The sequence below is a fragment of the Tetrao urogallus genome, assembly GCF_951394365.1.
Source record: "Tetrao urogallus genome assembly, chromosome: 13".
Lineage (NCBI taxonomy): Eukaryota > Metazoa > Chordata > Aves > Galliformes > Phasianidae > Tetrao > Tetrao urogallus.
In genome coordinates, this window is record NC_136826.1 from 1,661,024 (window position 1) to 1,676,417 (window position 15,394).

Sequence of the window (15,394 nt, forward strand, 5' to 3'; positions counted from 1 at the left end):
CTGGGTGTGCAGAGCGTCATGGAAACATGCAGACAGTCTGCAGCTAAGAGAAATGGGGTTATATTTGCCTGATCTAATCTAAAATGACTCCTAGTGCTCATCAATACAGTGTTGTGACACCTCCTGTACAATCATTTTGTAAAAGCATTTTTCATGCTACAGCTTTCAAACCCATTCAGCTAAGAGAGGAAAGCCAGGTGATGGTGTGGGAAAGGGACAAGCACAGCCTGAGCCTGGGAACATGGCTTTCCTAGCATCAGAGCTCCTGCCTGTGCCCAGCAGAATTCTCCAACCATCATTTCCCCAAAATATCTGACACTTTGAGTACACAAATGCAGGGAGTGTGTTCTGCATCTGTCTTAGAATCACAGAATCACCAAGGTTGGAAAACCTCTAGGATCACCCAGTCCAACCATCCACCTACCACCACTAAACCATGTCCCTCAGTACAGCATCTACGCGTTTCTTGAACACGGCCAGGGACGGTGACTCCACCACTCCCTGGGCAGCCCACCCAGCACCTGAGCACTCTCTCAGAGAAGTATTTCCTAACATCCAACCTCACCCTCCCCCGCCACAGCATGAGGCCATTCTCTCTCTTGCTATTGCTCATTACACAGGAGCAGAGACTTACAGTCTCAGAACAGCTGAGAACTATTTTTTCTAACCCACTCACTTTTGTACAATGAAGTAGTGACAGTTAGTCTACAATACTGCTATTAGTGCTCTGGATACGCGAGGCACCACGTATCGTTAGAACTCGTCTCCCTTACAAAATGCTGCAGTTGTTCTGCTAGAGCTAGAGTAAGGCTTTAAAAATGCAAGTGTTGAGAAGAGCACAAAGAACTGCGTAGCTGTTACAAAGTACTTAAAACGTGGCTGGGCCGTTTCCTTTCGAAGGTTGCTGTGGGATACAAGGTCAGAATGGCTGGAGCCAGAGGGACCTCCTGGATCATGGCAAGGCCTTGTGGCAGTCACATCTGCCTGACAGCTCTGAATCAAAGGAAGTGCTTTGGCAGTCCACGCACATTTGCACAATCTGGGATTTGCAAAACATTTTAAAAAATGCAAGTATTTCAGGGCTACATCTAAACTGGGAGTTCCTTCTGCGCTAGGCAGCCACTTTGCTTCCCATTGCTTTGGCAAAACGCATCACGAAGTGCCTGTCCCCACATCTTGGCATCAGTACGAGAGGGCTGGGGAGGGAGGAGGAAGCAGCACCAAGGCGGCGAGGGCAGGCCTTGGCAGCAGCACTGTGGCACAGGAGACTGACGAGGGAGGTGGCTGGTTTGCTTTGGGTTGCAAATAACAGGCACTTTGCTGTCCTCACACCTGTAAGCAGTCCTTGCAAAAGACCTCGTCCTTTACCCACAGCGATTGCTGCTGAAGCACCTGCTGTTGGTTTGAATACAACTTGCAGTCAAACCTGCAGTATTCCTTCCATGTAAACATATTACAAAAAACAAACACATACTGCCATCCTAACCCTAAAGCCTAGAGCAGTAAGAAGCCAGTTCAAGCCTAAGGACACGTCAAACAGCTTTGGATTCAAATGAAATAAATAGCTAAATTACAGGCAGGCGAGATCTCAGTGTTTGCTGCCGCGGGTTCCTCCCAGCAGAGCGGCTGGGGGCCGTGCCCTCACGCCTTCGCACCGTCGTGTTTCGGCGGTTCTGCCGACTGCGTTTCCAGCACTGAGTACTTAACTGGGGAGGAAAATCAAAGCCGTTAGTGCGACAGCACCCAGCTGAGTGAGTGCGAGCAACAGGTGCCAAACGCCGCCCGGCTGTACCCAACCTCAGCCTTTACAGCAGCCTCCCTTATCTGCGGCTGAAGGAAGGAGCACGCTTCTGGTGGCTGAAAACATCAGAGCTCAACATCGACTGCTGCCATTTGCAGGATGAGAGCCTTGGTGTCTCACCCTTGGTGTGTAATAAAGCAGGAAAAGCATCACGGTGGCTGTTACACAAAAAGCTGCAGCACAACCCGAGCGGAGCCTTCCCAGAGCCACCGGGCGGCTCCCAGAGCTCCCCATGGCCCTTGTGGCCAGGCCTCACCTTGCGGCTCCTCGCTTACGACAGCTTCCATGTTCTCCCCTTTCACGTATTCGGCATTAAGTCCCTCTGAGAAGCAACAATAAAGAGAGTGAGATGGGAGGTTAGAAAGCAGAAATTGTTTGCTTTGATGCCTTAAAACCTGTGGTAACGAGCCTGTCTGTTTTGAAAGCTAAGACTACAATTTTGCAAACTCCTCTGCATTAACAGCAGCAATAGCAACATTGGTAAACCATGACTGGTGCTGAGAAAGCTGTGCTGTGTTCTCGAGCCACCACAGAGGTTGGCTCAGATGGGCGAGCTCCAGCCAAATCTCCTGCATCAGCCCCAGGAAGGAGGGCATGGCCGTGAGGCAAGGGCACACAGTGGGCCCACTGCTGTCCCCAGGCACGCATGCTGCTGGGATAACACCCAGTGCCATTCTGCTTCTTCAGAGAAAAGCCATTTCTGCAGTGGCTGACGGCTTGCAGATTGCTGTCATGCATTGCAAGGAGTCTAAGGCCTGACATTAGCTCAGCATGCCGTGTCTGATGGCTTAAATTAATCCTCCTTTATAATTAACTTTAATTTCCTGCTGCCTTTCTGGGACTTTGTGCATCTCAGCTTTCCCCTCATCAAAGCCTTTACTCTCTTTTCTTAAAATTATTTATTCTTACCAAAATATCATTTAAGTGGAGGGAATATACAAGGGAGTTTCATTCCATCACATTCACTTGACTCTCCCCGCTGATCTAATTTACCAAAACACTCCTGTTTGTTGAGACACAACTGGGAAAATAACATGATTCCCACCCAAATTTCCAGCCCCCAGACACCCTTCCCCAGAGCACACGAGGTTCTCACGAGAATTCATGGGATTTCTTTGAAGGCAGCCTTTCCCAGCTGCCTGCACTTCTGCCCTTTGGCTGCACCCACCCTTATCCACAGCAGGGCTACGTGCCCCTGTAAGTCCCCCACAGCGCTGTGCACAGCCCTCCCCACTGACCCTTCCCAAAGGCCAGGCGCAGAGAGGGTACGAAACAGCTGTTACCTCACCGGGGCTCTCAGGGAACACTTCTGCTGGGGGCTGGCCCAGAGCAGAAGAGCAGGTGCTGATCACCACAGCACTGCAACTGCAGCAACATCACACCCACCAACACTCCTTAGTTCCCATGCCTCAATCGATTCATCAACTGGAAAGCCAAGCATAACTCCTTCACCCTTCACCAGTCCCATATGGCCAGAGCAGTCTGATGGAGGCTGGAGGCTGACAGCAGACAGTGTGGTCTGAAAGCTGCTGCTGAGTGCTGCCATGCCGGGTGTGCTAGAACTTCAGTACAAACTGGAATCGAGGGCAGCCGGGTGGGATGCCACAACCAACGCTGCCAATGCGTTCTCAGTCCCTCTGGCAGACAATGCATGGTTTGCCTTCACTTGGAGGGCTGTCCCCACACACCAAGTCCCACTCTGCAATCCTCCACCCGGCAGCTCTCCCACCCCCACCCGGGGCTCCTTACGCTGGATGCTGAAGCAGAACTTCTTCTGCTGGTAGGATATGTAGCTGGAGACAGCCCCCACAAGTGCCATGGCCAGGGCACTGGCAATGCCGGCGATGGTGCCCGTTTCCACCCGGTTGTCTGCAGGGCACAGAAAGGCGCTGAGTGGTGGGGAGGTTCCCAGGCCCCGCTCCCCCCGCAGCCCCCATGGCCCTACCTTGGCTGTCAGTGTTGCCTCCAGATCCTGCGAGAGAAAAGACCCGTCAGCAGCCCGGCCCTCACACAACCCCCACCCCGCTCTGAGCTCCTCATCGCAGTGTGGCATCCTTGTGCCATCAGAGGGGGCAGCTGCCTGAGCTGCGAGCTGCCATACCTGTACGTGACATGGGGGTGTGTATATGTGACACCGGAGCAGCTGCATGTGACGCTGGGACAACTGCGCACAGCTGGAGCTGGGAGAAATGGCTGCTGCTGGAAGCTGCAGCTCTGAGCTAGCTGCTTAAATCCCGCATTACAGAAGCAGGTCAGCACTGTATTAATGCCTTCAGTGCGGTTTGTCCTTGGCACGGTGATTCATTAAATGTCGACCGGGCTGGTGGTGTTCGCCATTTCTAACTCGACTGCCTTTAATATTTAATACCATGGCTCTCTGTGCAGGCTGAGCCAAGCGCAGCTTGTTTCCTGTTCCTGAAACCAGCGGTCGCATCCTGAGAGGAGGGACAGTGTCCATGAGGAGCGGGGTGACAGCCCCACGGGGTCAGCACAGCAGGGGATGAGGGCCAAGAAGCACCATTCCAACCCCACAGCCGTACTCCTTCTGCCAGGTGCTGAGGGACAACCTGGCATCTGCTGGTAGCTGTAGCGTGGGCTGGCTGGCCCAGGGCCACCAGTGCCAACCACTGCTACCAGGACAGCAAGCGTCCCTGCCAATCCCCTCAGACCCACTGTGGGGTCTCCCTGCCATGGGGAGATGCCCTCAAGGGTCCCTGCAGCATGGCCATCTCTGCCCCATGCTGGCAGCACCAACCCGCCCGTGGGCCCTCCCTACCTTTCTTCTTGTCAGGGCTGTAGCCATCATCCACAATGCCTTCCAGGTCACTGTCCGAAAATCCTTGAAAAATAACAACAAACTGTGATTGGAGAGCAAAAAGAAATCATCCCTACTGCTGCCCTCCAAGGGGTGAGTGCTGCAGCCACCAGAAAGCAACGAGTGGAATGGGAAGTAAAAAGAGTGCAGGTCTGCTCAGGGTGCAAGGGGCCAGAGAGCCTGGTTTCTCTCCCTGTCACAGCATCTATGGGTGCTTCCAGGGAGCGTGGGGGGCTGGGAATAGGGCTGTGGGGGTTCTGAACCCTCCCAAGCACCATGTGGCTGGCAGAGCAGCTGCCAGCAGTACTGCCCACAGGAAGGCTGAGGCTGCCGTGTTCCCCTCGGTGTCCCCTACAAACCCTGTGGATTTTCTGAGGGGCTCTGCTGGGCATTTTGTGCAGCAGGAGCAGCTGCACCATGGCCCAGCATGTTCCCACCAGTGGCTCCAGCTGCTCCATGAGCAAGAACAGATCAGGGTCAATGGGCAGATCCCCTCCCTCACAATGACAGAGTTAGCAGAATCTTCAACCCCAAATTACCTTCTTTTAAGCTCATAAAAGAGGTAATAACTGACTACATCTTGCCTGAAAGAAAAGAGGAACATGGAGTGGGAGCCGGCAGTGGCATTAATGGAGCCATTGAACTTTTGCCCTTCCAGCCTGGGAGACACTCACCAGCTCACCAAAAAAAAAAAAAAAAAAGTGGTTTATGGGCTTAGTAATGAGTGTAAACTTTAAAGAAACAAAACAAAAGCAAGAACAGAACCTGCAGAGATGAAACCCTCTGCGATGCTGGGGCAGTGTGTGGCCATGTGCCACAGAGCCAGCTGGCCACGGTGCTGCATTCCAGCACCCAACAGCTCCTGCCTTCCAGTCGGAGTGTAGACCCCAAAAGTGCAGACAAGTCACCTAGTTAGTACAGCCTAATAAAGTACCTGGCTATTAATTACAAGTGTGAGGAGGGCATACAGCCATCTCGACATCCATAAACTACCCGTGCAAAGTCTGTTTTCTAGCAGCAGTGCTCAAGGGAGCAATCCTTGCAGACAAATGACGCATTCACCGGAGCATTTCAGAGATGGAAAAAAAGTCCCTGGCCCTCGGCACGTGCTGTGCCAGGACCGAGCCTGCCCTGGGTTCACATCTTGGCTATGACTGCAAACCCCAACAGCACTCAGTAAAACAGCCGTTGGGCACGGGGACGAGGGGAACGCAATAGAACCCCCTCAGCCCCAGACAAGGCATGATCCGCTTCTGCTCACCCCCAGCTTCTGGCAGCGATCTACCGTTTAATGGGGGGGGTGCCCCGCAGTGAGCCTCCAGTGCTGGGGGGCTCCCACAGGGCCCAGAAACACACAGTAGTGAGAACAGCAGGGAGAGGGAAACCTATGTACCTTCCTCCGGCCTCACAGCCGGCTGCCTGCCATCCCTCGCATCGTCCCTATCTCCAAGGGCATCAGCCAAGTCCAGATCCAAAGGATTCTTCCCTGTAAAACAAGATGGGTTAGCAGCTCTAGCAATCTCCTTGATGCTGACAAGTAATCAGTCCAGGAAACGCTCCTGTCCAGTGCTGCTGCTGCAGCAGATGCAGGAATCGCCCTGTGTAGTGGCTCATGTGCTTGACAACAGACAGATCAGATGGGAGAGCAGGCAGCAGGACGGGCCCACTGGCAGTCAGGCTGTCCCGCACTGCCCTGCCCTGCAGCAGGTGTCTGTCTCTGCAGAACGCAGCTGGCACCCTCAGGAGTGCAGTAGGTCAGGAGCTCAGCTCAAACAGAACAGCTTCAGACTGCTTTTGCTAAAAAACAGCTAAAAATGTGGAACGGAGCCAGCCTGACCATCTCAACCCGCTTGCTATCTCATAAATAAGTTTCATCTCACCTGAAGTTGATGCTGAGCCTGGGAGCACTTTTTTGACAAAGCACAGCCCACCACCACAGGTATGTCTGCGCTCCTGCATGGCACGGTTACTCTGGGGCCTCTGCAGCTCTCACCTGAACAAAGTGGGGCTGGACACAGCGTGGCTGGGCAGCTGCACTCACCTGGGTTCTGTTTGCGGGGGGTCTGCGTTGTTTTTGGCCGCTTGGTGGTGGTGGTGCGGATGACATCCCAAAAGCCATTGTCTGAAAGTGCCACGGAGGGGAGAGAACAAAATGCTGTTACCCTCCCAAAGGTGCACCCAACAAGGGCCCGGCTGTACGCAGCCCCAGCTCCCACAGAGCAGCCACGGGCCGGGAGACACACCTGGCTTCCCCGGCCGTGGGAAGGGCCTGGCAGTGGGCCTGGCAGGCTTGTTGGTGGGCTCCACTGGGTTGTCGAAGTAATCAGCTAGGTCAAAGTCTGTAGAGAGAGCAGACAGGTGAGCCTGAGTGCTGGGGCTCTGTGTGGGCAGCCCCCGGGACATGGCACTGCTCGGCGTGTGAGCAGGGATACGTGGCCAGGGCCGGGCATGAGCATCCTCCAGTGCGGCCGGAGCTTGGATCCAGGCAGCCAGGGATCCGCGCAGCCAGGGATCCGACCCCCCACCATCGGAGGTGGTTTTCCCTGGATGGGAAAATGCCTGGCACTGTTTGGTGAAAGCCAGGGACGTCCTGGAGCAAAAGCTCTTCCCCAGGATCAAAGCCAGCCGGTGCAGCTCGGCCGTGACCTGTGTCAAATCCATTACAATACTGCAAAGCGTGCAGAACTCAGCTGTGGCCATAAATGTTCTCATGTTGGCTGCCTTCAAAACAGACAGAAACCTCAATAGTGCATTTACAGGTGTGCAGCATTGCCAATGGAGAGAGAAGACACAAGGGACACAGCGGCTGCACTGTGATGGTGGAGAAAGCACCATCAAGCAGTGCAGGCAGGGGAAGCTCAGGCAGCAAAAGCAGCCACTGCAGCACAGCCTATTGCCAACCAAAAGGTGGTTCACCGCCAACCAAGATTCTGGCACCCAAGCTGCTGCCAATAGTACACGGCCGACACTCGCTGAAACAACACGTGCCAAGAACATCTCACCTCTCCCTCCTGTCCCACCGGCCGGTTTACTGGGTCTCTTAGGTGTGGCTGTGATAGAAAGAGGAGTAACATGTTAGCCATGGGCATCACCAGAAACACTACCTCTGCCCCGAGAACACAAGGCTAGGAGTTGGTGGATGAGTCCACCAGCATCACAGCCAGAGCTCTGTGTCCTGCCTTTGTCCCTGTGACACAGCTGCAACTGCACAGAGTGGGAGCCCAGGGGAGCCCCATGCAGGTCCAGCCCAGAGCTTGGCTGGGGCAGATGCCAAGCAGAGAACTCCTCCAGGGGACAACTCCAGGAGACAGAGCAGAGAGGAAGCAGCAGCAAGCTGCTGATGCTTGGCTAGCCCCTGCCCACCAGCCACTGCACTGACAGCAGCTCCCAGCACTGTGCCGCATACCGGAGCTCCCCATCTGTTGGAGCAGTTCTGCAGACGCCCCAGTGCTCAGGGCCTGACTGCTCGCAGGGCAAAACAAGCTGCCATCGGCTTCGGGAGGTGGTTTTATTTATTTTGTTGTAATTTTTATTTTCCCCGCAAACCATTATCCATTAACAGTGGTTAGCTTTATGAAGTATATGAATAAATTATGAGCAAGAGTTGTGGCCGCTCCATTCCTATTAATTTCCATCTGAATGCTGGAGTGCTTCTGCTGCACCCATGTGCTGCCAAGCCCCTGCGATCTGCGCCCTGGGACAGAGCAGCAGGCACGGGGCTCACAAGCGGCTCCCGTGGGCGCAGGCAGCTCTGCCAGGGGACTGGGGCCAGACTGCATCCTCTGCCACCTTGCCGAGAGATCCCAGTGGACACGTTGCACCTATTACTTCTTATTTTTCCCTTATTTTGTAAGGGGTGAATGAATTTGACTTACGCCATACGGGGCCGAGGGCATCTTCTAGGCTGAATTCCCCTGGGTCATCCCCACAACCTGCGGACAAAGAAGCAGCACAGGAGTTACTCACTGCACACGACGTCAGTCACCTCCACACGCAGCCTGGCCAGGTGCCTGTGCTCAAAGTGCTTTGGTTTTAGAGGGCTTTTTGCTAAATGTGACCCATCACCAGCGACGAGGAAGACATCAGCAACCCAAACCCAAACCCGTGACTGTTGGATTGCAGAGCAGTCAGCTTTGGATTTTCCATTTGTCTGCCCTAATGGATACGGTATAAAAACACACGCCACGCTTAAACTTGTCAAGCGGCGCCCACCAATTCATCTCTCTGGCTGCCACTCACCCACAGCTGCAGTTGTGCGTTTGCTGAGCACTGTGCAGACTTCAGACTCGGTGCAAACAAACTCGGTGAACAGGCAGAGCTGCGCCAGGCAGCCCCACGGCAGCGGGACGCGATGTGGGAACGCCGCTGCCTCGACGCCCCCGAGAGGGGCACGCAGCTCCGCCAGCGCCCAGCCCGGCCTGCCCTGCCGCTCCTCCTCTTCCTGCACCGCGTTAATTACTGTTGACTTACCCTCGTTCTGAATGTATTTGTCTTGATAAATTCATGCTTTTACATCTCGGAGCATGCTGAGTAATTAATATCCTTTGGGTTTGCTAAGCGCTGCGGCGCTGCGAGAGAACATTAAAATGGCTTTCCTCTCATTCCTATCACTAAATGGATTTAGCTGCCGCCACCTGAGCTCCGGCGCGCTTCATGAATACATTTACGGCCCTCCCGACAAGGACAATGGCAGCCGCGAGGCAGCGCCCACCAGAAGGCTGCCAGCCGCGAGTCGGCCGAAAACTTTCACGGAAAGCGGCGCCTGAGCTGCGACGCGATGCCCTGCGTGCGGCCCGGCAGCTCCGGGAGCCGAGCCGTGCTCCAGGGAATCCCAGGCGGCAGCAGGGCAAGGCCCGCCCCGACGAGCGTCCCCGTGCTGCCGTGAGCCTCCCCACGGGACGCGGCGCACTCGGTGCACCGCAGCCCCAGCCCCGTGCGCGGGCTCTGTGTCGTTGTCACGACCCGCCCGGGCATCCCGCGGCTGCTGGCCGGCAGGGAAAGCGGGCACAGGGCCTGTTTGCCGTACTTTCCTTCCATGCGGCGACCCGAAACATCAGCTCCCAAAGGGCAGCGCTGCCGGGCCGGGCAGGGCCGGGCACTGCGGTGTCCCGAGCTGGGCCGGGTGCTTCCATCACAGCCGGCTGCAGGCTGGGGGCAGAGAGCATCGCACCCCCGTGTGTCCTCCTTCATTGTTTCTGCGGCAGGCAGCTCGAGCGTACGGCTGTGCTCGTCAGCCTTTTCGTCCATACGATTACATACGATCTAATTAAGCCTCGCAGCCTGGCAGAGCTCAGCGCACAGCACCGCAGCTCACGCGCAGCGCACCGGCTGCGCCACAAGAAGCGTGCCGCCCTCCGCTCCCAGCGCGGCTCAGCACCGCCCCGTGCAGCACCGGCCCTGCGGCCGCCCGAGGAGCCGGGAGCCCACGGAGGGGGCTGAGGGGAGATGTGCCCTGCTGCCCTGCTGCCCCGCTGCCCCGTGCCTGCTGCGGCCGAGCCTCCGCACCCAGGGAAGCATTCTGATTTCCAGAAGTACTAATCAGAATCACTACTGATTGAGGCAAAAACAACCTCTGCTGTAATTTTTTTTTTTTTTCATGCAATTAACAAGAGTATGGTAATTCCAAGCAATCTTGCTCTTGAGATTAAAGGAAAGCCTGACAGGAAGCACATGAATAAAGCTTTAAGATGAGAATTTGCATAATGAAGACTTTCTCTTTGCAGAGAGGCTGATAGAGGCTGCGTCCCACCTGCTGGTGCACCACCAGCACCCATAGGGGCAGCGGGACCTGCAGACCCCATGGGAGCTGCAGCACCCAGCCCACGCTTAAGGTCAGACAGCCCCAGGGCTCCCTGCCATCACCACACTGTGAGTGGACAGCAAGCTGTCCGTGCCGATTCAGGCTCATCGCTCTGAAGCCAGTGGCGTGGGGCTCCTGACACACGCTGTGCTTTGCCCATTCCCAAACCTGCCTCCCAGGGCAGAGGCAGCAGGAATCATCACCCCAGCACCTGCAGGAAGCACGGACCCAGCTCAGGCATTTGCCATTCCTAGTGATGCTCAGGAAACACAGAGAGTTCCTCTTCCTCTGCACACAGGGCACAAACCACAGGGCTGCCCACACATTTCCCCTGGCACAGTGGGTCACCACAGGCTGTGCTCAGTGCTCAGATCACCGATCTGATTTCTGCTTACACACACAGCAATGACTCCAGGTTTGCCCAGGGGCAGAGGTGCCTGCTCACCAACCAGATGACAAATTGTGGCACCAGAGTTGTTCATTCCTAGTCTGACACAGAATAAGGGATGGCAAAGCCAGGGATGCAGGAGCCCGAATAAAACCAAAGCAGGATATTAAACAACACCTGATTCCCTGCTGGGAGACTGCTCTCATCAGATAGAGACCAAGAGGAGGTGCTGTAGTTAAAGTAGGTAAACAGGGAATTACGTGGAGAACAAGCCAGTCCCTCACATGGAACTGCTCCTGCCTTGTTGTGCCGGGGGAAGTGGATTGCTTCTGGAAACTGATTCGGATGATGCTGGCAGATGGGACACAGAGAGAGGGGCACAGCCTTCAGCATCACAGAATCACAGAATCACCAAGGTCAGAAAAGACCTACAAGGTTGTCCAGTCCAACTGTCCATCTACCACCAGTATTTCCCACTAAACCACGTCCCTCAGTACAACATCAATCTCCCCTGGCACAACTTGAGGCCATTCCCAATCATCCTATCACTGATACTGGGAGCAGAGGCCAACCCCTACCTCATCACACTCTCCTTCCAGGGAGCTGTAGAGAGCAATGAGCCTGCTCTTGCACCTGTGAGACACGTCCCTGCCTCAGTGCTGGGGACATGGCAGGTGTTATTCCAGACCCAGTCTCTCCCACTGCCTTCCTGCCCCCTAATTCCATCTGCCTCCCTCCACAGCATCCCCTCTGTCCTGCTGCTGCTCCGTCTTCCATGGTTTTAAGGGAACAGAATGCAGTTGTTTAAGCCTGACATGAACTACTTCTCTAGATGAGGAAATGTGGAGGACCTGGTTTAGTCACCTACTGCCACAGACGCCACCTACGTAACCAGAGCGGTTTGCTATTCATGGGGCAGGAAATGATTGAGCTATATGCAAACAGGCTCACTGAGCCACAAGAAGTGCAGCACTGAGCCTCTCACCTCTCTCAGCCTGAACTGTGGAAGCAAAGAGCACGACCAAGGCCTGGTTTCCCCGAGCTAACCACAACACTGGAGTCTCAAACCTCCAGGAGATATTTTTCTAAGAAGAAACAAACTGGTCTTCAAGCAGAGCACGGCTGACAGTTCCTTCAGCTCAGTGCTGCTGTCCACTCGGGCAACAGATGCCAGGGAAAAAATGACAATTTTGTATAGAGAAACTAACCAAAAGTTAGATGGCCACTTCTGAGCACGCTGTCACTGGGCTCAGAGAAGAAAAGCTCTAAAATTGCAGACAGGGGTACGGAAATCAACTGCGTCCAAAGCTCCGCTCACAAATATCTGGGCACAGCACATTTAATTAACACAGATTTGTTCCAAGATCAGAGATAACTTCTAACAAAAGCTTCTCCCACTTTGCCAAAGACCATCAAGGTAAAAATTATTCCTTAAACGCAATGCTACCGATATCTACCAATGATAAATTCAGTAACATAACCACGTCTTATAACCAATGCTGTTTGCAAACGTAAACACTTTGCACGACAGCGGAGCCACGCTGCGCCACGCTCCCACCCCGACTGTCCCCACAGGTGGGTGCAACACTTTAGCCATGATCACCAGCTCTGGGGCCGTGAGGGGGCACTGAAGGCTGTGTGAGATGCAGGGTGGGATGCAGAACACCGCCAGCCCGTGCTGCAGCTCCACTGATGTGCCAAGCCACCGCTCACCTGCAATCAGATTCTCTCCAGGTTTTTCTTATCTGTGCATGTCCTTTCTGACAGGTCTGCCAGGGATAACCTCGTGCTCTCCGTGGGTGCAGTGACCTCAGCGATCAGATGTGCCACCTTTCCATGACAGCACGTCAGTGCTATCCATGCAGGCTTATGGACAGGAGACTTAGAAGAGGCCCAGCAGTGCGGGCAGCCTCTGTTCAGCTGCGTTCTGCAACACCTAGACAAGCACTAGGCCAAACCTGAACAGCTCAAGCCTCCCTGCTTTCTGGAAAAGCCACGGATCTCTGCACTAAAGCACCGCGCCAGCAAAGCCCTGGCTCTGGTAAAGCTCTGCAGAGCAGAACCCGTCCAGCTGCTTTTCAGCCCATAGCTCTGTCCGCGATCCCGCAGCCGGGCGCTGGGATTCCGGCGCTGCCCCGGAAAGGCGGGACGAGAAAGCGAGAACCCGCAGTGCCGGGCCGGAGCCCCGCAGAACGGCACCGCCCCGCACCGCCGCCCTCGCCCTCCCCTCGGCCGCCGCCAGCCCCAGGCGAGGGTCGGGGCCGCGGAGCCCCGGCAGCCGTGAGCGCTGCTTTGTCCACGCGGAGCCGGGCGCCGACGGCGGCTGGGGAACCTCGCAGCGGAGATCGTGCTGATGCGCAGCGGCCCGGAAACGTTTAGGAGCCGGACCTGCAGCCTAGCACCTGGGGGTGGCACAGAGAGGCATTTTCGTTCGGCCGGGCCGCGGGCAGCGCGGAACGCCGGCAGCCTCACTGCTGACTAATCGCGGGTTTGCCGCTTTAATCTCAAAACGGGACGCGAGGCCCGGCCCCGCAGCGCTGTGTCACACCGGCACCGAGCGCTGCGCTACGGCGCACGGACAGCGCGGCGAGCAGACAGGCGGCGGGCCGCCACTGCCAGCTCCCTGCCGGCTGCAGCCCCGCGTCCCGCAGCACGTCGGGGCTGGGCGGAGCGCAGGGCCCTCTCTTCTGCGGCCTCGCACATCGCCGCCGGCTGTCTTATCGGCACAGCCTTTAAAAGGGCTCTTTTTTTTTTTTCTTTCTATTTAAAAGAACAATGTAAAAACAAAAACAAAAAAAAAGCCTTTTAGAATAACTTGTCTCTGGAATAAGGAAACGAGAGTTGCGGTAAGCTTTGCATTGATATCTATCCCCAAAAAAAGGACGCGGGTTCCCCCGCGCAGATCGCGCTGCCCGGCGGCACCACCCCGGCTCCCCGCGGCCCCGCAGGCTGCCGCGAAGCCTCCGGCTCCGGCTTTCTCGCGTCCCACCGGGCCCCGACAGCGGGAAGGCGGGCGTCCGGCCCCCATTCCGGCCCAGGCCCGGCGCGGCCACGGCCCCCGGGCCGGGAGCGGCCGCCACCGCGCTCCGACCGCGCCGCGGAGCCCCGCGCCGCCCGATCCCGCCGCGCCCTACCTGCGCCCAGCAGTGCGGCGGCGGCCAGCAGCCCCAGCAGGCGGCGGACGGCCATGGCTCGGGGCGCTGCGCGTCTGCCGCGGGGCGCAGCCGCTGCCTCCGCCGGGCGGGGCGGGGCGGGGCGGGGCGGGGCCGATCCCGGCCGCTGGCGTGGTGCCGGGCGCGGGGCCGCGCCGTTCGGAGCGGGGTTGGGAGCCCGGCGGCGGCTGCGGTGGCTCGCGGCCCCGAGAGCTGGAGCGCGCACCGATGCGGGTGACCGTCCGCAGTGACATTACAGTGCAAACGTCGCGTGTCGTTGGCTCGCTGCGGTCGTTCCTCCAACCTCGGGCCCTCGCTTCTTTCTGAACTGGCTTGAAGCTGGGATCCTTGCGAGGGCGCTGGCAGCGAGCAGGAGGACCCGCAGGGGGACGGTACTCCGTCCCACGGTGCCTTAACGGGCGCTGCCCAGCTCTTCGTGCTGCCTCGGAAGTCCTGTCATCTCAACGTGCTTTGGTTTCTGAGCAAAAATGTGTTTAAAAGGAAGGGAAAATGCTCAGCAGGGAAAATAACTTCTGGGGCAAGTAAAAATCTGATTCAGGATCTGTTCCTTGCAAAATGTACACAGATAAAATAGGAGGTGTGAAATGTGCAACTTGTTAGATGCGGGAGCCCCGCACAGGCCCCAGTCAGTCGCCGTTGGTAAGTGATGGACACATAACAAGCACCAATTTCACTGCTGCTTTAAAAGCAGAGCTGTCATGTAGCAATGCACAGCCCTGCTGCACGGTTAGCAGTAATGGAAAGTGAAAATACCATACACAATTTTACACGAGCAATTTCACAGCCACAATCACATTTCCACCCGCAACCACCTTTTGTCTGCAACACTGTTGCTTTAGGATACTGTTTGCAAATGAGGTACATGGAAAAGTGGGACATGATAAAGGACAGCTAACGGGGCTTCTCCCAGGTCAGACCCTGCCTGGCCAACCTAGTGGAGTAACTGCATCAGTGGAGAAGGGAAGAGCCACTGATGTCACCTATCAGGCTTCAGTAAGGTCTTTGACTTTGTTCCCCGTAACATCTTTTTCTCCAAATTGGAAAGATATGGATTTGACAGGTGGAGTGTTTGATGGACAAAGGTCTGGTTGTGAGGTTGGACCTAAAGAGTGCTGGTCCATGGCTCAATATCTGGATGGAGATCAGTGATGAGTAGTGTCCCTCAGGGGTCAGTGCTGGGCCTGATACTCTTTAATATCTCAACGGTGTGCCCTCAGAAAGTTTGCAGATGACACCAAGCTGTGCAGCACAGCCAACATGCCTGAGGGACAGGATGCCATGCAGACAAACTCAGACAGGCTGAGCAGTGGGCCCAGGATAACCTTATGAGGTTCAACAAAGTCAAGTGCAAGGTCTGGCACCTGGGTCATGGCAACCCTCACTACCAGGGCAAGCTGGGGGGTGTAAGGATGGAGCA

General features: G+C 56.0%; 1 protein-coding gene across 1 annotated transcript; it reads right to left on the reverse strand.

The window, feature by feature from the left end:
- Positions 1-1,641: 1,641 nt before the first annotated feature.
- On the reverse strand, positions 1,642-14,210 carry CD99L2 (CD99 molecule like 2; the record flags this gene model as incomplete). Its single annotated transcript, XM_079541805.1, is given in 12 exon segments — positions 1,642-1,706; positions 2,058-2,123; positions 3,551-3,670; positions 3,747-3,773; positions 4,578-4,640; positions 6,010-6,102; positions 6,658-6,738; positions 6,860-6,955; positions 7,619-7,666; positions 8,492-8,548; positions 13,939-14,102; positions 14,104-14,210. Coding segments are annotated over 12 exon segments (987 nt in total).
- Between the last annotated feature and the right edge of the window lie 1,184 nt (positions 14,211-15,394).